General features: G+C 30.2%; 3 protein-coding genes across 5 annotated transcripts; all 3 read right to left on the reverse strand.

Moving 5' to 3' along the window:
• Positions 1-135: 135 nt before the first annotated feature.
• On the reverse strand, positions 136-4,726 carry Myd (stromal cell derived factor mayday). 2 transcript variants are annotated; one of them, XM_070301082.1, is made up of 5 exons: positions 3,998-4,726; positions 2,923-3,422; positions 2,368-2,631; positions 1,872-2,053; positions 136-1,638 (listed from the first exon to the last, which is right to left on the reverse strand). In XM_070301082.1, the coding sequence occupies exons 1-5, from the start codon at positions 4,195-4,197 to the stop codon at positions 1,456-1,458; spliced, it is 1,329 nt and encodes a 442-aa protein (XP_070157183.1). In that variant the 5' UTR covers positions 4,198-4,726; the 3' UTR covers positions 136-1,455. The 2 variants fall into 2 exon arrangements, with proteins under 2 accessions (XP_070157183.1, XP_070157184.1); XM_070301083.1 differs by having other exon boundaries at positions 2,923-3,400; positions 3,998-4,724.
• A 1,861-nt stretch (positions 4,727-6,587) lies between these two features.
• LOC138936039 (sodium-coupled monocarboxylate transporter 1) lies at positions 6,588-13,425 on the reverse strand. Of its 2 annotated transcripts, XM_070301080.1 has the most exons (9): positions 13,025-13,425; positions 10,555-10,902; positions 10,185-10,410; positions 9,507-9,574; positions 8,872-9,167; positions 8,480-8,698; positions 8,146-8,329; positions 7,642-7,920; positions 6,588-7,119 (listed from the first exon to the last, which is right to left on the reverse strand). In XM_070301080.1, exons 2-9 carry the CDS (start codon positions 10,888-10,890, stop codon positions 6,874-6,876), a joined length of 1,854 nt encoding a protein of 617 aa, XP_070157181.1. In that variant the 5' UTR covers positions 10,891-10,902; positions 13,025-13,425; the 3' UTR covers positions 6,588-6,873. The 2 variants fall into 2 exon arrangements, with proteins under 2 accessions (XP_070157181.1, XP_070157182.1); XM_070301081.1 differs by lacking the exon at positions 13,025-13,425 and having other exon boundaries at positions 6,592-7,119; positions 10,565-10,649.
• A 3,843-nt stretch (positions 13,426-17,268) lies between these two features.
• LOC138936061 (putative sodium-dependent multivitamin transporter) lies at positions 17,269-22,597 on the reverse strand. Its single transcript, XM_070301124.1, is given in 10 exon segments — positions 17,269-18,340; positions 18,343-18,556; positions 18,635-18,891; positions 19,025-19,242; positions 19,866-20,083; positions 20,305-20,424; positions 20,508-20,848; positions 20,929-21,150; positions 21,257-21,379; positions 22,430-22,597. Coding segments are annotated over 9 exon segments (1,806 nt in total). The 5' UTR covers positions 21,377-21,379; positions 22,430-22,597; the 3' UTR covers positions 17,269-18,244.
• Positions 22,598-23,257: the final 660 nt, after the last annotated feature.

A 23,257-nucleotide genomic window follows, 5' to 3' on the forward strand; every position in this document is an offset into this window, starting at 1 on the left:
ATAAACGGTATCAAAATATACGACGGAAAATACTTTTAAGAGATACATCTTTAACAAATGCATTATATTCCAACTTATCGAAACGGAAGTAAAAAAGGATTATACGAAAGATTGATCTCTAAACATATTTTATTGTGTCAGATCACAAAATAGAAAAAAGTGCTAGTATAAAAAATTTTCTACAAAGGAACATTGATCTGTTTTTTTTTTTTTTTTTTTTAAACGTAGGTAATAAAATTTTTATTTTAAAACGTTATTAAGCCATTATTCACCAGGAGAATGTTATACATTTCATTGTGAGCAACAAATTTTATTTTCTCCAAAGGCCTTTGTCGAGCGAGCATGTTATTTATTTCATTTTTTAATTGAAATATTTTTAATATACTGTCAAACAATTTCCTTTTTTTATTTTGTAAACTAATTGCAGCTGCTTTTTATCTTCACATAAAAAAACATTATATATGTATATAAAATATTATATTAATATTACAATATTATATTATTGTTATGACATATAAAGCCGCGTATTCATCAACGGAACAAGCGAGAGCGATAATTTTTATGCTAGCTATCCTTTGCACATTAAACAATTTATTGAGTACAAATTCTTGCTCGCTCGTGCTCGCTTCGTTGGCGAAAAAAAAATACGCGGCTTAAGACTAATATCATAAATTAGCTATAATAGTTGTATTAACACTGCACAATAATATATGTTATCATAGTATTAATATAATATTTTTTGTACGGATTTTTTAGATTAATAGTTTGAAAGAGAGAATTTTTTTTCTGCAAATCTAAAATATTTAATAATTCTCCTAAATAATTCAGAAACAAGTCACATACAAGGAAACTAGGAAATATACGAAAGGACGGATTTGCAATCCTTCATCCGTTTCACAACCGATCAATTGGCAAGTGTAATTATCGGTATATATAATTTTAACCCTGTAAACGATCTGATTGAGTTATTTCGTAGCTATCGTCAATTAATGTATTAAAATCTATCACTATAATAGAATTATTAATAACTATAATAATTGTGCCTATACTTAAAAGATTTTCTACGTCATAAGACTATCACAGATGCGTTCTAAAAGCCTATGATTTTCGTTTGCGCAATAGATCGATTAGCGTTCGTAAAAAAAAAAAAAAAAAAAAAAAAAAAATCCATAGAAATCACTAATGAATACCCTGCACGAATCGATAATTGTATTGGTCTAATCCATTGTCGATCATGGATCGAAAAATCATATTGTCTATTCAGTACACGAATATCGAAAACATCTTCTTCTAAGATATTAAAAAATATCTATATCAAAGTTTTTAGTAGCATCTGGTGTTACAAAGAAATATTCGTCCATTTATCTAAAAATCTTCTTTCGAGAGAATAAGAGTATAATATTTATATAAATGTTCTTTTTCAATTTTATAACTATGCTCATTCCCATATGAAAATTATCGCCGAAATTCGTCGTGAAAACTTTTCTCTGTGTCTACCATCTTGCTGTCAAGAAATAAGTCCATTTTGCTCAGAATCTCCGGAAGATCTAGCTTCCCGTCTAAATTCATATCCGATAAGGTAATTAAGTGCTGAGCCTCTTGAATAGCATGTCTGGGGTTTCGTGGATCGATGTACATCTATGAAAAAAAAAAAAAAAAAAAAAAAAAATTGTTATTATTATGTTATCCTAAAGTTGAGAAAAAGAAAAATATTTCTTATTTATCTTTTTACTTTTTATTGCTCTATAAACCTTTCGAACGTTCCTTCTTTAAAACAATGCAATAAATAATGTTGTGTATTGATTACAGAAATGCCGAGTTGTATTTATGTGCAATCTATCCTTTATTTATTTACATTCTATTACACTCACCAAGAGCTCGGTTCGATCGGCTTTCCCGTTTTTATTCTTGTCAATCAGATGTCGAAACTCCTTACGCCTGTCTTCGCTTCCTCCTATCGATTGCTGTCGATCCTCGCGTAAATCTAGGCCGACCCCTTCCGATGGCAAATCCGAGAACTCGTCCTCCGTTAACTGTTCATCGCCGTCTCGATCTAAACAAATAAATAAATTGCAAATAAGCTTGCTGACAAATTGTAAAACAAAATATTATACAATATATATAAAATGTAAAGGGAAAAAAAAAAAATATTATCGACTCTCTGCTTTTTAAAATTAGATTTCTCAAAAATTAAAATCCATAGAAAAATATTTTATTTCACGTTTTTAATTTGTTTTTAGACGAAGAGATTATTAGTTTCTGCTTCTGTTGTATTATAAATTATATTTCTATATAAAAATATTTTTAATAATAATAAGACTGAAGAGAGACAATAGGGACTTTATTATAAATCGTGGCGGAATTTACCGAATTTTTCGAAAAGATCCTCCACCATTTGAAGAAGAGCTCTGTGACTGCTCTCGGGGTGCGTGAAAGCCAGAAATTCGTCCAGACCTAATCTGTCGGGATCGTTTCTAGCAGCTTCAGCCCATCGCGCCCTATCCCTCATTATGCTCTCCTTCAATGTCCGTGATAATTCGCTGTGTTTTTTATCATGAGAATTTATATAAGTCTCAGAAAAACCATGGGTTCTGAGAAAATAAGCGTGATATTCTTCCCACGAAACTTCACCTGCAACAGCAATTGCAAAAGGATAGCTAACGCGATGATAATTTGTATCGTTAAATTTTATTTTAATGATTTTCACTCTAATAGTTTTCAATCCTTTTGCGTATTATGACAAAATTCTTTTTAATATTTTGAAAGTTTAATTTTTAAAATTTATTAATTAATTATATGTATTTATATATATTAACCGATCTGTTTCTTAATTATTTTTATATATTTTTATAAAATCGATAATATTATTAATTAGATAAAATAAATATCCAAATAGTATCAAATACAATTGATATCTGATACCATCTCTAAGATTAGTGTCGATTGCGGTGAACAACCCAACATTCTCTCGCATAGCGCGCGTGATGTGCTCGGTGATCTTCGTGTGAATCCACTTCGCCAATTCCTGTATATCCAGCAATTGGTTCTTGTCAATATCAGCTCTGCGGAAGATGTCTTCTAGGAGATTTCTCGGATTCTCGCGATTTTCCGCCCCCGCAATTTCTTGCATGCCTCCCTCGTCATCCTTACGATCGATTCCCGTGTCCTTGTATCCTACCAAGTTCTTTTTGTCAACCGTCACGGTTTGTAATTCGAGGAACAGGCTGTCCATCACGGAGCTATCTCTGTCCTTGTCGCTCGAGGCCGATAGACTTTTCAGAGGCACGCTTTTATTGTACTTGACAAATAGAAGCGAGATGTAGATGATGAGCGGCACCAGGGCAGTCCAACGTAAAAATCGCAAGCAAGTCAACTCCTGCTTGCAGATCATCCTTCGTACCTTTCGGGAGGGATCACGATCTCTTTACAAATTAATTTTCATAATTTATATAATTTATATAATTTTCATATCTAATATTTGTATTACCAAGTTCAATAGAAAGTATAAATAAGGTTTTAAATATGCATAATTATTTAAATAAAGAAAATGGAGGGTTTACAAATTATTTATTTTACTCTCAAATTATAAATTATTTATAGATATATATTTTATTTTTACTATCAATATAAAATAAATAAATAAATTAATTATGAAATAATCATCTTTACTATATATACAATATATTATCAACGGTATAATAAATTAATAATATGTATTTATTATCTCTCCTATTTTCCTGTTTATAAAAGTGTGATAATCAATTTTTAGATTACATTCTTTTGTTTCTCAAAACGAGATGTGCTTTGTCAGTTAAAACTTTGAAAACTTTGTATACAGTACGACTGAAAATGAGATATACAAAATAAGCAGAATGAGAAATATCAGCGTACAATTTATGAATGAATTAAGATAGAAATTACAGGGCGACAAGGAGCGTTCTTAATGTTGAATAAAACGCATCTCCGGTAAAATGTCTCCAATTTTGCTCTTACTCACAAGATGAGACAGGTACATTGCGACCGAGTAACATGTACACGATGATCCAAACCGCTTTCTAATTGCCGCTTCCTTCTCTCGTCAATCTCGGATAGCCAAAGTTTCCAATCTTCCCGACTCTCCATGCAACGAGATTGGCTTATTGTCTGTCTGTCATAATTACACCTACATAATTCAACAACATAACATTCTTCGATCATCGACAAGTAAACGATTCACCTCTCGACCGATGATATATAATGTAAATCCTCATTTTACGATAAAAACTAATTCAAAATCGTTGCACTCGTAGAGTTGAAGAATATAAATATTTTTATCAAATTATCAATTTCTTTAATCGTCCAAAGCTTTCAACACTTCACGCATCAACTTGCACTAATTCGATGAAGCACGGCCGAATCGATTGCATCGTTGTACGTGAAATTCAGAGAAAATTGTCGCAACTGTCAATGGGTTATAGTCAATCTGTCAACAAATCATTATACGTGCTCTCTATTCGCTCTTCGTCGAGCTCAGACAGGCGATTTCGACTACTAGAAGAGACAGCCGCATGTTGCCAGACGAGCTGCACGCTCGCCGCGTATTGATCCACTTTCACTGTCCCATTCTCCCTCTCTCTTCCTTCCGACAATAACAAACGGCGTTAACGCACACTCACCTCATACTTAGGCATTTTAACAGGGTGATACTTTGATTGAGTCAAGTGTATCAAGTATACGTTAAGCGTCGATACTTTACAATAGATATATCTGACCGATTTTTATTTTACTACTATAATTATGGCATAAGAATTTAATTTACATAAATTATAATTCCAAGTTTTAATAATTTTAGATTTTGATAATTTTAAATTAAACCATAATTGTTTTTATTCTTTTAAAATACGCCCGAATTATAATATTAAAATTATTGATTGGATATTCCACGAAATATTTTTTTTTTGGTTACTGAAAAGTTGTTTTATTTATAAGAAAATATTTATTTTAGTATAGTTGGCCGTTAATAGATGGATGATCAAGTTCAACAAAACCATTTTTTTCAAGCTTAAAAAAAGAAAATGATTATTTGAGAAACTTGAGATCGAAGTTTTAAAAGAGATCATTTTAACGCACTTTAGCATGCCACAGTTACGCCATGTTGGAAAAGTTTTATCACATTTAAAATCAAGTATATTGTTAGAACTCTTAGTTTTTAAAAAAAATTTGTCACATATAATAAAATCACATTTGTTATGTTCTTTTTATTTATATTCATTTACTTACAACTAATAATATTTTAATACTTGTATCTATCATCATAAAATGTCCGCAAAATCGCGTTGTCTTTTTAATCAATTATATACGAAATAAGAAATAAAAATATATTTTGAGATAATCAAATGCGCCCTGAAGGGATTCTTGTGTCCATAAAATACAAAAACAATTTATAAAATAAGGCAATGTGCGTAAGATACAGAACGATTAAAAATATAAGGAAATCTCTGACATTTTAAAGAAAAAAAAAATTAATCTCAAATAATCTTTTCTTGGCTAAAATATTCGTAATATTTAATAAGGAATTATAAATATTCTCTTTGTATGTGTGTGTGTGTGTGTGTGTGTGTGATTATTAATTTAATTTCAAAGTAAGGCATAAATATAATTTTGATAAACATCTTATTTAAATTATTTATTTCTCTCACACATTTCTTTCAATCTCTCTTCTAATAAATAAATAAACAAATATGAAGAGAAATCATTTATCACGAAGTGGCATAAGACAGATTCTGACGAATTCTAATAAATTCAAATAAGACATGAATAAAAATTTACGCAATATTTTTGATTTTAATAAAACATTGAACTCCTATTTTTTACGCCATCTTCAACGTAAACACAAACGAGGTACACAATCAACAAAAATTCTTTAACTTCGGACGTACATTAGCACAACAATTTTATCCACAACACAGGACGCTCAAAAAATTGCTGTAATCAAGTTTGAATCGCAATCTCTTATTATTTAGTCATAAATTATTCTTTCTGTCTTTCTTAAAATATAAAATTACATAATAATTGCTCTGCTAAAAAATAGATAATTTTTGAGTGTTTAAAAAATTAATTAAATAATTTTTAAATTTTTTATTTGATATTATAACCGGTATTTTAAAGAATCTTAAGATTCTTTAAAATACGCATGGTAATATTTAAAAAATCACGTGTTTTGATCGATCGTATTCTTTCTCATTGATTGCATCTATATGTTACTAGTTATTCTCTAAATATCTCTTCTCAATTCGTTGTTTATTCATATTTGCATTTTATTATTTCATTGAGTAAGTGACTTTGATTTTAATGATAGTGATATAAACTAAAAGGTAGAAGATGGAATAAAAAATAAAACTTCTTGGAATTTTGTCATAAAGAATTAATTAATTAGAATTAATTGTTCATGTTGCAGAAATCCGGGATTATATCCCAACAATACCGCGATTAAAAATATAGAATATTTTTTTGTATAATAATTATAGGAAATTGATTTTTTTCCTTGAAACTAATGTTGGTAAATTATAAAATTACAAAGAGCAGTTTTTTTTTTTTTTTTTTTTTATCCAAACTCAGACAATCCACAAATCTAAAAGACAATTTGGAACAATTAGGACTCTTCTTAAATACCTTTACGACATCTGTCAAACTTCTGTGCCATCTACCAGAATAAATCTATTCTGAAAAAAAGGATCAAGCGCTTTTTAAATGTTCGCTAAACCTTCAGGAATGAATACCCCGTCATGGAATTTAACACTCGCTAAATTAAACCTCGACTATTTTCGTACTATTGATATTTATTTCGCAATCCGATGCGATATATTGTATGATCTCGTTGCCGCTCCGCGTTCTTCAGGGTTTCACCTCGGGTGATTGTCGCTGCATCTCGTCCGCCAGCTCGAGACCGAAGTTGGCGATACCCTGGACATTTCCATTAACACGAGGCTTCGTCTGCATACGGAACATGGCTGCGATCGGCGGACTCAGATAGTCCTGATCCACGTCGGTGGGATTCTGTGCGCCTGTCGCAAAACTCGCTGCCACACCCACTATTATGGTCAATATGCAGCCGATTGCACTGTACCATAGGTAACTGGTCTGCAGGCCATATCATAAGGCTAACGTTATTATTATCGAGGTTTATTTGTTATTTATTATGCGATCACGAATAAAAATTCCTCTTGCGTAAAATAATGCAAATACAAAATAATCCAATAATGTGAATAAAAGTTGAACTACGAGCAAGAATAAAAATATGATAGACATAAAATCGTATATAAATTACAGTACTATATGAATGAAAAAGAAATAGCAAAGATAAAAATATAGAGAAAAAGATGTGTGTATTATGTATTATACGTATATGTGCGTGTAAAATCAAATTTTAATAAAATATTGATATTTTTAATATTATTTATCGATAATAAATTAATGTTATATAGAAATAAATTAATAATCAAGCATTTCCACCAAACGTAATTTAGTATTATTAATTTAATTTAATTTAATATTAAGTAATTAATTTGATATTTGTATTTTAATTATTAATTTTTTTTTTTTAATACATACAAGAAATCGAGCGACACATTAAAAATAATTATATTTTCGGATAAATCTCACCTTGTATATAGACGAAATCTCATCGCTGCTCTCGAATTGATTAGAGATAATTATGGTCTCGTTGCAAGGACAGTCCGTAGTTGAGATAAGCTTGCTATCCAATTGAATCTGTCTATTTACAGTTGCAATTTGGGCGCCTAATCCTATCCACAGGACGGCTACTAGACTCGTAATAGCACCTATTATTGCTCCTTTAGCATTAGCCCATGGCACAAACATGCCCAAGGAAAATAATCCCAAAGTCACTCCGCCTACCATGCCATTGAAAGACAGTGCGACCTAAGAATGAATAATCTATTTTCGGTGAATAACATACAAGTTACGGCACAATATACAGAAAAGAAGAAACAATATGATATAAAATAATATATAAAAATATAGAGCGTTGAATCATAAAACATACTTATCATTTGTATTGTATTCTTTAAAAATTATATTCCGCGCTAATTATTAATTTAAATCTGCAAAAAAAAAAAAATGCAGTAAAATTTATATATAATCTACCTGTAGAACGCTACCTAGTTGTTTCACGACGAAGACCAATGCAAAGCTGAGAATTCCGAAAAATATGCTGATCCATCTCGCGTAAACCGCGCCTTTACTTGCCGGAAAATCTATCTGAAAGAGGCCATGTAAGATATCCTCGCAGGTAATCGCTGCTAAAGAATTCAGAGCGCTCGCAACAGTTCTGAAATAATTCCGGAAATTATTTTCAAGTCTAATTTAACGAATTCAGATAAAATTACATCGGGATGAATAAATTTGTCAGCATCTCTCTCTCTCTCTCTCTCTCGTTGAAGAAATTTTCGAACGTTTCTCAGAGCCATTGTTTACATACCCGAGAGATGCGGCGAAGATACCGGCGACGAAAAATCCGGGCATTCCGCGAAGACTTCCCAAAACATTCATTACATACAGCGGTAATATTTGATCCTGATCGCTTATATATCCGGCGGTTAAAGGATCGCAGTCTTTGTAAGTGCTGTACAACACCATTCCAGTCAGAAAATTAACACTATAAATTACGATCATGCCGAACGAAGATACCCATAGAGCTCTGTAACGTGATAATTACACGATATATAATTACATAAATGTGTTACGATAAAGCGATAATAATAAATAAAATAAACATTTAAAATAATAAATCAATCAATTTTTTTTCGTCTTTAGCCAAAGTCCTTGCACTATTGCGAGACGTTATTTATTGTCTTTAGGACAGACACTTACATTCTTACTTGCGAGATGCTCTCGACGCTGAGATACTTTTGTATGGACGCTTGGTTGCTGCAGAACATGGTGGTCCAGTAAAAAGTACCTCCAATGACAACGCTCCAGAAACTGTGTCGCACAGTGGGTCTGGGATCCATATTGAAGAATTCTATCCTGCCAGATTTCGCATTGTCCTGCCAAACGAGCGCACTTCCACCAGCCCATGACAATCCATAACCCAAGATAAGGAACAATGAGCCGATAAGAACAGCGGCTTGGAAAGTGTCAGTCATTATTACAGCTTTCATACCACCCTATTGTAATAATAAATAAATATTATTTTAATATTATATATATATATATATATATAATACAAAATATTATATTATTAATAATATATATTAGAATAAAATTACACATTTATGTGCAATAATTGCATATATTGCAGAGAATATAATTTCCTATCATGCTCATAATAAAATGTATAAAATATCATAGACGAAAAAAATTATATAAATTTAATTTTTTACATATAATACGAAATATTATATATTTTTTTTTAATGTATGTGATTATTGCATTCTTAATATATATAATAATATTATTAAATCTACATAATATTATTAAACTATGTATGTATAAAAATTACGAACCTGTGAGGCATAAAAAATGCAGACTACGTAGACTAGAGTTACGGCTATGTAAGTATTTAGGCCCGTGACTGTAAATGAAAGAGTATCGTTTATCGTTTTAATGCCACTGGATTCTTAAAATCACATCGATTTTGAGATTATTAAGAAAGCAAAAAAAAAATTGTTACAGGCACACCTAAGCTGTGGCAAAAATTTCTTCATATATCCCAATGAAATTATATTATAATAAAGCTAATAACGGAAAGAGTTTCGAGAGTTTTGAATATGTTTAAGCAAAAAGTTGTTCTATAGGCACTTTTTAGAGAATTAGCTCCTCGAGCATAGTGTCAAAACATTTTAATACGCATTATTTTGCGCCGCAAAGAATACCCGTGTTAAACTTTATAATTCTCACGTTTATTTTTACTAGTTCTTATTTACTGATCGAAATGCGCAGTTTAACTACATATTAATGTAGCTTCGAATTAACGTTAATAAAACAAAAGAAACAATCTGATCATTGTTTTAAAGATAAGAACAAAAATAAAAGAAATTATGCTTTTATCGTAACTAATTTGTAATTGGTTTGATACGTCGTGAATTGTATTATTTTTTAACTCATAATTTTTTCATCGCAATAAATTTAGAATTTAACACGATTGCAAACCATCACAAGGTACAATTTTAGTCATCACTCACCGTGACTTAATGCTAATGCAGGTGCATATACAGCCACTGATGTGTACAACACCATTTGTAGCATATACAGTGCGCTCGCGAGCAATCGGCAATGCTGGTTGAAGCGAAGCTGCAGATATTCGTAGCTCGAAGTCAGCCTTAATTTCATGAACACCGGTAGATACAAAATAGAGGTGATCGGTACTACGAGTATGAAAGAGAGGCAAGTCATCCAGAATTGAGTACCCTGAATAGAGAAGTACGCAACAGATGCCTCTTAAAAAATAATTTTCGAGAAAGATTCAATTTTTTTTAACACATTTTCCTTTTTTTTTTTTTTTTTTTAAAGAAATATTTTCGAGTTTCCGAATGATATATTGTATCGTCACACCTGTCCGTACATTTCCGCGGGATTTCCAAGAAGTTCAATGGCCGTGATAAAGCTAGCGGCCAGCGACATCGCTGTGGGGAACGTGCCCATGTTGGAGCCGCCGAGCAGGAAATCCTGGCTGGTCTCCTGTTTCTTGGCAAAGAAACCGTAGAAAGTGCCGATCAGACACGAGACTAGCAGCATCGTGGCCAACACAGCGTAATCCGCCCATGAGAAATAATGGAGCAAAGTAGGATGATCCTCTCGACATTTTTGCTCATTGCTTTCAACACCGCGTCGCTGCTCCGCGGATGAGGCCGACAGGAAGAGAAACAGGACAAAGAGATGCCGCCGCATTTTCGCAGGTATCTGCCGATCATTTTTTATATTTTATTAACGATATACAGTATGAGAGAAAAGATAAATCACAAACTTAAGCGTTCTTTAATAAATTTGGAGATTACTTTTATTAATAAAATATCAAAAATGCAATTTCAGTTTCAGTTTTAAAAGCAATAGAAGCAAAAGGATTTTATGAATTAATATAACAAAAAGTTATATTCTCTTGATTTGTTGTAATTTTAATCGCACTTTAATTCTTTTATTTGACGTTTATATTACGGAGATTTTAAAAATATGAAAGTTTAAAAAAATGACAGTCTACAAAATTGTGTCACTAAGATCAATTTTACATTAATTAAAGATGTATGTCTAGTTGAATCATATACAATATTTAACCAGTTCATTGATGGACCCGAAATCAATGTTTTGTGCATGATGCCCATATATGAATCATTACCAGTGAACTGGTTAAATGTATTAAAATTAAACTGTTAAAAAAAGACTTTAGCAAGTAAAAATTATTTAATGTAAGAATATTGATATTAAGTGATTATAGCAAGTTCCTGAAAATTATTCAACAATATGATATTGCGATATTTTAACAAGATGCTCACACAAATTGATATATATGTGACATTCTCAATTGGTGCTTTCATTTGACACCAGTCACCTTGAATTCTACAGATCTTATCTAATATATATTGAAGATATATCGTAATCTATGCAGTCAAACGTCATCGGTACAATTTCGATAGAAATATCAATTAATCCGACTAAAATGTCAACGTGATGTGTTAATCGATGATACGAAAAATTTTTGGAGTATTAAAAAAATATTGAAAATTAATCCATTATTTTTATAAATTACATCATAGGTTATAATTATAAAACTGGTGTCGAATTATAAGAATAGAATATTAAAATATGATTTAGAATTAATGAGAGATGCATATACGTAGTTTCGTGTAAAATTTTTGGAGTTATTTCTTTACCGAATATAAGCTATTATTTTTCATAATTTTTCAAGTCTCAAAATTTACACGGACGATATCTTAATAAATTAAAATTTTATTAAAATTTTATTAATGTAAAATCTAAATTGAACGACGAATAATATTTTGTCATTAATTTTGGTTTTTAAAGCTTAATTCGCCAAAAGTCTCTTTACTTTTGCGATTTTATAGTTTTTTAAATATTTTATTTTTCTTATTTTTAATAAAAATAATTATTCAAAATTTTGTAAGAAGAATAATGTGTCTTTACATATATTTGCTTTTTGCCAATTCTAAGAAAAGCATAACTTATAAAATTTGTATATTATATAAATAATATATTAATGAACATTATAATTATAAATTTCTATAGAGACAAACATAAAATTGTATCTGTATAAATTGACAAGGAAAGCTGAGAAGATCTATTCGTTGAAAAATGAATTTCTGTCATAGAACATGATTGTGCTCGATTGCACAACGATTATTAATCGTTGCATAAATAAGTCAACAACAAAATAGAACATATTAATCGTCTTTTTGCGATTCATCCAATCCCAATTATTTAGCAATCTGCGCGTTGCCGTACACAATAATTGACAGCATTTATCGATAGTATCATTACTAATGTTTTTTTCTATTCTTCAGTCATTATTAAGATATATGTTGAAACCGGTTAGACTATTAATTATCTGGTTAGAACCAGTTAGTTCGACACGAAACTGAAGTTTAATAAATCTAAATGTCAGGAAACGTATACAAAATTTTTATAGATTTTATTATAATTTTCACGAAATCTGAAATACGCGAAAAACGCATGAGATAACAATATTTAGTTTTTTTGAGATGAATAAATATAAAGTATATAATCGATATTAATTGTATACTGATTTTATATTGATTTAATGTTATATTAATTTTATTTGGTCACAATTAAAACAGACGTTAAGAATAAAAAATTATCGAAGTTAATGTTAAAAGAATTTAGATAAAAAGATTTCAGGTTTAAGGACACTCTACATATTCGACATTATCATGTAAATCGAAAGTAAACTTCCATTTACAACATATTGAATTTTTTTTTTTTTTATTACATTTATAGAATTGTAAAATGTTGATTTATTTTAAAAAATATTAAGAAAATTTTTTAATCTTACCTCTCTTAATCGCTTCTTTTAACACGTGGGACGGATCACCCAATTTTCGAAAAGATATATATACAAAACGCGAAGATTCTAACAACTAATCGCGCTTTAATCGCGAATGCCAGTCGATAAGAATGTGCGAAATTGTAGCTGAATAATTTTACTTGTTTTCCTAACGTAACGCATATATGATCGGCTAATAGCTCGCTTCATTCGAAACCTCACTCTTTTTCGCGACAGTCTGCTTGTCCCTCGTTTGAAAGAAGACGCACTTTTTCCGATTTAGAATCGCGATATTTTTGCAGAATCTTTTCTTTGACTTCCAACTTCCACTTTCGCGCCTCTTAGTCCACAATTTACATACAGCGAATCAACGAGTTATACGGAGAACGGAATCGAGACTGATCGTTTTAATTATCACGTGTGTGCTTTTATACGAACCATCATCCCCCTACTACGTGTGACTGCTTTCAATGTGAAACTCGCCAAAATAATAACAATCATCTTGTCCTTAAATCGCATCGATGATAAATTGCATAATTAGTTATACATTGCTCTCATAATTTACACGCGATTTTGCAATTCTGTTTGTAACCTTGATACCCCTCATTAAATTTGTAAATTGCGTATTTTCTTTGTGCTTCTAGTTATATTCTGATAATTCGGCGGTAATATTTTTATTATTATTATTGTTTATGTTATTTATTATGCATGATTTAAAAATATAACGTAGTTTAAAAGTTAATTTTGAATGAATAACAGAGCAAGATTAAATGTAAAGTGATAAAACTTTTAATAATTTTGTATTATATTGCATATCGCATTGATTTTATAAGAAAGAAAAGATTATTTATTATCTTGTATATAAGTATATGTAACATAGAAATAAAAGAGCCTTATATATATATAAGGTATCTTGTTCAAAATTTTTATAATATATTATTGCAATAAACAAAATGAGAAAATATTTGAATTTATATAAAATCATATAAGCATGACTATGCACATCGTTAAATAGTGGATAATTAAATCAAAAATATCTAAATATCGTCGATTTTTGTTCAGTTGAATATCTGATTCTTTAAAAAAAAAAAAAAAAAAACATAATTTATGTTGCATGACGAAAATAATACAAAAAACACAAAAAAGAGGAAAAGAGACATGTGTCTTCGGCTATGACACATCCTACATATATTACATACTAGATTCTGTTATATTCAAAGCCATGAATTATGTTCAAAAGCATAATTATGAATATGGTAGGAAATATTAAAATTATTTTAGTATTTTTAGATTTGTGTATAAAATTAAATAAATTTTTTTTTTTAATTTTTATTTATTTTCTCTTCTTCTCTCTCCTTCTCTCTATTTTCTTGTAAAATATTAATGTTATACTTTTACTTGAAAATTACAACACCTTTTTCTTAAGCGTAATATCTCGCTATAATTTTTATGTGATATCACGGTCGATTATCAATCATTCGCCTAATAGCCGATATAAGTTGACACAGGAAATATGTCGTATGTCCATTATAACTTGCAGCGTGTGTTAAAATCACGCCGAGAATCCGGCTAAGTCCACATCTAACCGGTTACGGTTTACAGGATGATAAACAAACCAGGTGATTTCTAACAGAAATATAATATTATGCATTGTTAATCGAAATTAACATTGTATAAACTATAAACCGTGCAACTAATTGAGGTCATCATCTCGAATTTATGCATACAGCAGTAAACAATCCTTGAAACATGGTAAAATATTAATATGATGATATCATATACGAATATCTATCACTTTTGTTTTTCGTATATAAAAAACACATATACAAAAATGTATTCCTAAAACTATTAACGCATCTCTTTTCTATTTGAGAGTGTAAATTTTTTTTTCAATAAAAATTGAATTATTTTATCTTAAAAAGATACGCTCGTCGATTGTTCTTACATTGAAAGCATCATCATACTTCTTCAGATTGTTTTTCATTAAAACCTATATTTCACGCAAGAAACGCGCCTTTTCTGGAATATCCTATCCATATGCACAGCGTGTGCAGATTTAACTAGATAATACCGATTAAAATCAACGAAGAGCGGTAAGCAGTTTTATTCAATGCATTTCTATGCACGAATAACTATGTCACGATTCCTCGGATATGATTAACATGGAAAAAAATTATATTGCAATGCTAATTGCCCGATTATTTACTGTTGAATTATTCATACATATGTTACGCGTTATTCAAATATTATTAAATTTGTTTGGTATTAATGGCAAAATTAGATTTTGATATTTGCCAAAAATTTGCAAATTGAAGAGATGGGCAAAATTTAATAAACATTCATTAAATCTCTTTTAAAGAGACGTCAAATGTGCTAATTCATCAAAAAATTTGTATTTAAGATTCAATTAAGAAGACATTTTTGCAATTTTTACTGATTATTACTTACCTCCCGTGAAATTTTAATCATAGATGATCCTGCAGATGCGTGGCAAAATCGTAGAATTATTTACGAGGAAACGAATCATTAATTAAAATTCGAAGCCGAAATTGTTGTAATTGATCATGTCACATCAACCGAACCAATTGTGATTTCGATTTGAACTAAAATTGACATATCACACCAAAAAAAACGTGTACATCGCACTGAAAATAAACAAATTATTAATCTCATACATCACTTTTATTACATATGATTATTTTATACGAAGTAATGATTTTGTCCCTACAAAACTAGAATCGAACGTGTTATATATACCTATAAAAGACCTTTGTCATCGAAAGTCAAAGACAGTTTAACGTCACAACAATACAAGGAAAACATGAGAATAAAGAAGGTGGGAATGAGAAAGAAAGAGAGTTCTTACTTCGGGAAATAATAAATAAGGAAAATAAAAAAAAGAAAAGGTGACGAAAAGAAAGTGATGCATCTACACACGATTTTCGGATAATATAACACATGTTTCAATTAATATAATTTGTTTTGTAATTGATCAAATGTTTTGTAATTGATCAAACGTTTTGTAATTAATCGATTTATACATTGTATATATATTTCTAATTTTTAGATAATATTTAACTTTTCTTAAGTAAATTATTTTTATTTTATGCGGAGTATCACGATAGGATAATTAATTAAAAAAGACGAGTTTCAAATATATTTTTTTTAGTTTTTTAATTGATTAATTTTGCAAAACGATAAATGAGTAGAACTAAACTATTTCACATGTGTTGATATTATGTAAATTGTAATTGGAAATTTATTTATAATCATACTGATGCATATTAATTAAAAAAATTGCAAAATATTGAATCAATTGAAAGACATCAATTTGGCATCTTTGACAGAGAGCGATGGTAAAGTAGTATGGGTTAAGTTAGATTAATCATTTAAGTTATCAGAGGTTTTGCAATTCCACTGATAACTTAAATGATCATTAATGAATGGTCCAACTACATCGTTTAGAAAGAGAAGCAAGATATTAGGCGCTGTTTTACAGGCTCGTGCACGAGACGTGTCTCAGTGGAAAAATAATTAAAAAGGATCTACAGAGAGAGCTCCGAGAGATCTCAGCGATCCGGCAGAATCGTATAAATTGAAACTGGTTTCAACTGGCCGTCGTTGGTTCAATCTGGCGTGTCAATCCAAACGAACTAGAAGCTTTTGCATGGTCACCTTGGTTTCTTCCTCTCTACTATCTCATCTTTTTTATAATATAATTGGATTTTTTTCTCTTTTACCCATTTAAGTATATTGGAGAGAATCCGATATATATTATAGATCATATATATATAGATAATAAAGGCGCCATTTGAAATTCAGTTTCTCGAAGTATTGGAGAAACAGAGATTGTTCCTATCTCCATTAAATATTTCAGAATTAGTGTATATTGTTATTTTATCCGTAGATTTTATGACAAAATTGGAGTAATAAATTTAATTAATACTACCAAATATTTCGAGATCTCTATTTAATGCAAAATATAGTATTAAACGTAAATTTTTGAAAGTTTTCAATTAATCTCATTGTGATTATTATATAAATATTAAGTAATATATTAGACTCACTTGGTAATTGTTAAAGCTTGAATTATAATATATAAAATATCGTTTATATTTCTTGACTTAATTAAATAAATAAATTGACACATTAGTATACCAGTTTGGCATAGTATTATATACATATACAATAACAGCAAAACAATTGCATTTTTAATATAATAAAAATTATTTATTTAGACAAACATCGCACTCTTGATACACATCACTTAATTTTTTTAAGTACCAATTTCCAAAGTATCATTACCATGTATTTTTTTAAACTCTTACAATATATATTAACAAACATGATACATTCTGTAGAACAACATTGATAGATAACACGCTCTTGTAAATCTTTAAAATAAAATTTCAAATATTTATATAAACAAACTCTCTCTTCTCAAAATCTTCGCAAGATTATCAATGATTCAATCTCTTAAATACTAATAGCAATAATAGCAATGAATTCGGTATAAATAAATAACTGTTAAAATTAAATCATTTTACAAAAATAATGATGCCCTAACTTTACAATTTCATCAGAAATACATAAATTCTTATCAAAATTGTTGAAATTTTTAAATAGCTATACTTAACACCAGATGTATAATTTATTCCAATTTTTTCCTCTGGAAATTTTATTATTACAGGCATTATTATGTATAATGTTTTAAAACTGGCTTCCTATTATATAAGATATTATCAGTATATAAGATCTTCTAAAAGATATTTTTCCTTCAAGTACTTTTATATGAATATGATAAATATGATAAAAGAAACTAAGCTATTATGATTCGTGTTCACACAAAGATATGTTTCGCTGCAAAATTTCTGCACAATGCATGCACTGTTCCTTTTGTACAAAAATTCTATACATACTGGCAGTGTGTAAAGAAATTGTGGAAGACATTTGTTGCAATATAATACACAAAATTATCTAGAGTTTTATATAAAAAATTATGTTTAAAATAATATTAAGCGTGAATAATATTTGTACAAATTCTCTTACAATAAATTATCTATATCAGATCATAGATAAGATGTACTAAAATCTAATTTCCCCAAAAAAACCATAATATTATTGTCCTAGATATAATAAAAAATAGCTTTTTATTTCTATGATTTCCTCCCATGTACTTTTCTGATATGGAATGTCTAACGCCTATTAATCTTTTTAGATTATCAATTGTTAAAGTTTTGTACAAATTTTATCGGTATTGTCGTTCTTGTGGGTCGCATCGCTAACAGAATACTTTCTCTGTAACGTACAATTAGTTACATCATTGACATCTCTACTTCTCTAGATCGCCTATAACGTATACGTCGCGCTATCACAGGAAAGAATAAATTAGGATCTAATTCGTCGTTTTGTTTTTTAAAAAATAAACGAGACAAACCACTGATAAACAGACCAAAGATGAACGTTAATAAAAATCCAAGGGGAGCGTACCACATGTATGAAATGCGATATAAATAAAAGTACGAACTGTCACCAACGCTCCTAAAAATAAATTATGATAGAGCTCTTTACCGACATCTTATATACATAGATTTAGCGATTATTCAACGAATTACTCACTTGGACAAGTTTGTGTCGTTTCGTAAAACAAATACTGTTGCGTTCGCGAGAATATTATTCATATCACAGCCTTCGATAGTCGTTGGCAATATTGGTGGCATCGGGCGCGGTTGACCGAAAGCGATCCAAAATAAAAACGAAAGCACCATAAGAGCACTAATTATCACACCGCCTTCCGTTGCTGATTCGGTGCCCATGCCAAGCGTGAAAACACCCAATAATGGACCACCGACTACTCCGAAAATGGTTAAGCCAGCCTATAATAAAACACATTTCATTAATGACAACTTTTAACGCATTTACGATAAATAATAATAAATAAATTAAATTTATTGCCTTGATTTATTGAAAAATTTTCTTTGGTAATTTTATAATATTTTCTCGACTTACTTGAAGTACTCCGCCCAATAATTGCGCTAAAAATGCCAAAGCAATGGAAATAAAGCCAAATATAAAAGCAAGCATTTTAGCAATAGAAGTTGACTTTGTAGAAGAAAATTCACGCCCTGTGCACTTTCTATATACAGGTTTCATATAATCTTCTAACGTTACTGCTGCTAGAGAATTTAATGCTGCAGAAATTGTGCTGAGCCCTGCACTAAAGATACCTATAAATTAGATATTCCAGATAAGCATGGGAGAGTGAGTGTGAAGGAGAGTAAAGTGAGAAAAGGTAGAAGTGAGAGAATGAGTGAGGGAATACATGGGAGAGCGAAAAAGAGGGAAAGAGAGAGTGAGAGGGGAAGGCGGAGAGAAAGAGGGTTGAGAGTGCACAGAAAAAGGACAGCGGAAACGGAGGTCCCAATAATATAGACGCGCGAGTTTAGATGCGAGGGGAAGGATGTGTGTATGTGTGTGTACAGCGTAGGCGAGATAGGATAATCTTAAGTAAGCTATAAGTTAATGTGTAAGATAAATGCACAATGGTTGGTATGATTTTGTTTTGAAATTTTCTGTAGTCTTGTAAGCCTGAGGGGAACAATAAATCATTCTATATTCCAGATTAGCATTGTAAATATATCTATTGTTGTTTTAAAATGATATATTTAAGAACTATGTAAATTATAAATTTATATGAAATTATGTATACAAAGTTATAATTTAGATATTTATGCTCTTAAATATTTTTATTTTTATAATCATTTTTATTTCTGCAACTAATTTCCACGGAAGCTTTTTAAATATTAAAATAAAGTACTTGATAAAAATACAATCATCAAAAATATATTACCTGCAATAAAGAGACCCGGTAGACCAGGTATATTAGACATTGTGTCCATGACATACAGTGGCATAAGCATATCAGGCGATGAAATCTTTTTCTGGAGAATTGGATCACAATTATAATATTTACTGTATATTGCCAATCCTGAGAAACAAGTTGTGATTGAGAGAATTGACAGGATAGGCCAAGATAACCACAAGGCTTTTTGTGAAGCCTGTATATTTCTAGAATAAAATTTGTTCAATGTAATATTAAAAAAATTTTTTGGTTTAATTAATAAATAAAGATAAAAATAAATTATTCAATAAGATAAATAAGATAAAAACAAAGAGATTACTTAGTATGTTATAATTTCACATACATATACTATAAATTATAAAATTTTCAAGATATAATTATATTATATCGAGTGTGTGCTACTTAAATCACATATTAAAGAACTTACTTTACAGTTAACGTACGTTGTATTTGTACTTGGTTCACTCCATAAATTGATAAAAATGTACATAAACCACCAATGATAAGAGACCACCAAGTATGTCTTACTGTTGGATCCAAAGAAATGCTTTAATAAAAATATGCATGGATGTGATAAAATATTACAATTCAATAATAAACTTGTGCAGTTAGCAAAAGAACAGATAATACCTATCAAACTCAATTCGTTGCCCCTGCTTTGCTATTTCCCATATCTGTTCCAGACCTTCTACTTCATTGGCAGCTATGCCAATAACAATAAATATAGCCGCAAACATAAGTAAAGCTTGAAATACATCGGTTATCAGCACGGCCTTAATACCGCCTATACTTGAATAAAAGGCACAGACAAGACCGATAATAATAATACTGGCAGTTTTAGAAATTCCAGTTGTGGCTTCCAAAGCTAAAGAAGGAGCATAAAGTACCACTCCTGAATATAAAAGCAGTTGAATCCAGTAAACAAAACTAGCCATCATCCTAGTTTTTACTCCAAAACGCTTTTCTAAGTACTGAAATGAGTAATATTTTCAAATGTATTATAACAATTGTCGCAATTGTAGTAATATTTATTAAATTTTGCAAGACTGACCTCATAGGCGCTGGTCGCCTGTAATTTGAAGAATACTGGTAAGAATCCGTAACATACAATCGGAGTGCCTAATAAATACGATATATTTATTACAACAAATTGTGTCCCATATGTGTAATTCTCAGCAGATACACCAAGCAATGTGATAGCAGACATAAAAGATACCACTAAAGCAATGGCAACAGGTACAATGCCCATGGATCGACTTGCAATAAAATATTCCTGTAAAACATATTATTTTAATATAACAAAACGTTTAAGAAAAAGTAATTTTATTTTTAAAAAACTTTCTTCAGAAAAGAATCAACGATACTCGATAACTGCATACCTCCGTAGTTCTTTGATGTCCTCCACTGAATCTGTAATAAACACCAATTCCAACACTTATGCACAGCATAATTGCTATAACAAGATAGTCAGCCCATCCTAAGATATTTGTTTCTGCCATAGTCTATAAATTATCAAATTATAAAGTTATAATTAGTATTGTTTAATTTAAAAAAAAAAAAAAGAATATACATAACATCTTTTCCTTTCTCTTTCTTCAATTATATTTATACAACATAAACATAACTTATATTAGACATATAAAATAAAAATTAAAATACAAAGAATCTTAATTTAAAAGTCCATCTGTAAAATTCTTCGCGAAGTGATTTTGTAAAATAAAATTTGAATTTAAAATTGGCATTAAGCTTATATATTTTATTTTAATGCATTTACTGCGTATAATATTTTTCAATTTTTATTTATACCAAAACTGAAATAATATTTATGAAAAAAAATGCTCTCTCTATTCAAGAGAAACACACATTTAAAATTCATGCGAATGCATTTACATTTTTATAATCTCGAAAATACTTTTAAATATAATTCGAATTTGCGTGAATCTAGTGACGATATTTACAGGCTTATGAAACAAAACTTATATTTTCAAATTTACTGTTATCTGGCAATCATGTCAAATTATCTTTCGTTTAACTATTGACACTTTCAATTGACACGCATTCCTCGCGAGAATCTAGATAAACGATATTGCGATATACTTTTTTTTTCATAACATAGATAGAAGAGACATAAGAAATAGTAATTAACTTTACAAATGGTCCACGTAACGACTTTACTAAATTATTAGCTCTTTACACACACACACACACACACACACACGTGATCGTTTTATACTTCGCAAAATTATTTATGTACGATCGCTCGTAAGCTCGATGACGCACGCAAATTGAGTTTCTGCTGATGTGCTGATTGCACCGATAACATAAAATATCAAGAAAACGTGAATATCTCGCACTCGTTCATCGCACCTCGTGTCCGTTCACCTCGACGCTCGATCGTGTCAATTGATTACATAAAAGCGTCATCGATCGATCACGGATCACGCCGAAAAGCGTCGATAAATCACCCGGGCCGCGACGTCATGCCGGAAACACGAAACGCGATTTTAGAATTTTTAGTATAATTAGCGAATTACAGAAGGTCGAAGACTCACCGCTCGACAGAAATCTGAGATCCGAGCCAGCCACGATTTATCTGGCGCTGGGTAAGTATCGACTATCGAGTGCGATAGAACGCGTAGAGTGAGTATATACCGCCTCTTCTCTATCAGCTCGACGTCAGACGCACGCTCCGCATCGTGGTTCGAGTGTTTCTGTTCCAAACCCGTGTCATCGATCTTATAGCTTGCAGCCGGTCGCCGGTCGCGACACGGATTTAGCAGACTGCTGATCAGCTGATCCTCTTAGGAAATTATAGAAGAGCGCAAAAACCAAACTTTTTTAAATTAGATAATTAATGATTTTTTAAATATGCTTTTACATTATTTCTATCTTGCGGCAAATTGACATAATTAAATTTATACGTATAATTTATATATATATATATATATATATATATATATATATATAAATTTATTCCGATATAAGAAAAAAGAAAAATAGTAGTATGTATATATATATATATAGTTATTAAAATATTAAATAAAGATTCTGAACACACAAAAAAAACTTTGAAAAATGCAAAAATCCAAGCGTGATATTTTTCTAAATGAATTTCTCATTTCGAGGATCAGGAATTTAATAATGCAGTGTGAATTCCATTCAATATGTTTTGTCTATTTTTGGCGAGATACGGAATGCGTTTAATAATCGAGTCTCCACAAGCGTGTGAATTATAAATCACAATTCGTTTATAACGAATTTTTTTATAATGAATTTACATGTATATGCGCGCGCGCGCGCGTGTGTATGTGTGTGTGTGTGTGCAGATAAAAATATATAAAACATATAAATATAGTTGATAAATTATAAAATATATAATA

Source organism: Polyergus mexicanus, unplaced genomic scaffold, assembly GCF_030449975.1.
Source record: "Polyergus mexicanus isolate NDT 795.1 unplaced genomic scaffold, iyPolMexi1.0 SCAF_9, whole genome shotgun sequence".
Classification (NCBI taxonomy): domain Eukaryota; kingdom Metazoa; phylum Arthropoda; class Insecta; order Hymenoptera; family Formicidae; genus Polyergus; species Polyergus mexicanus.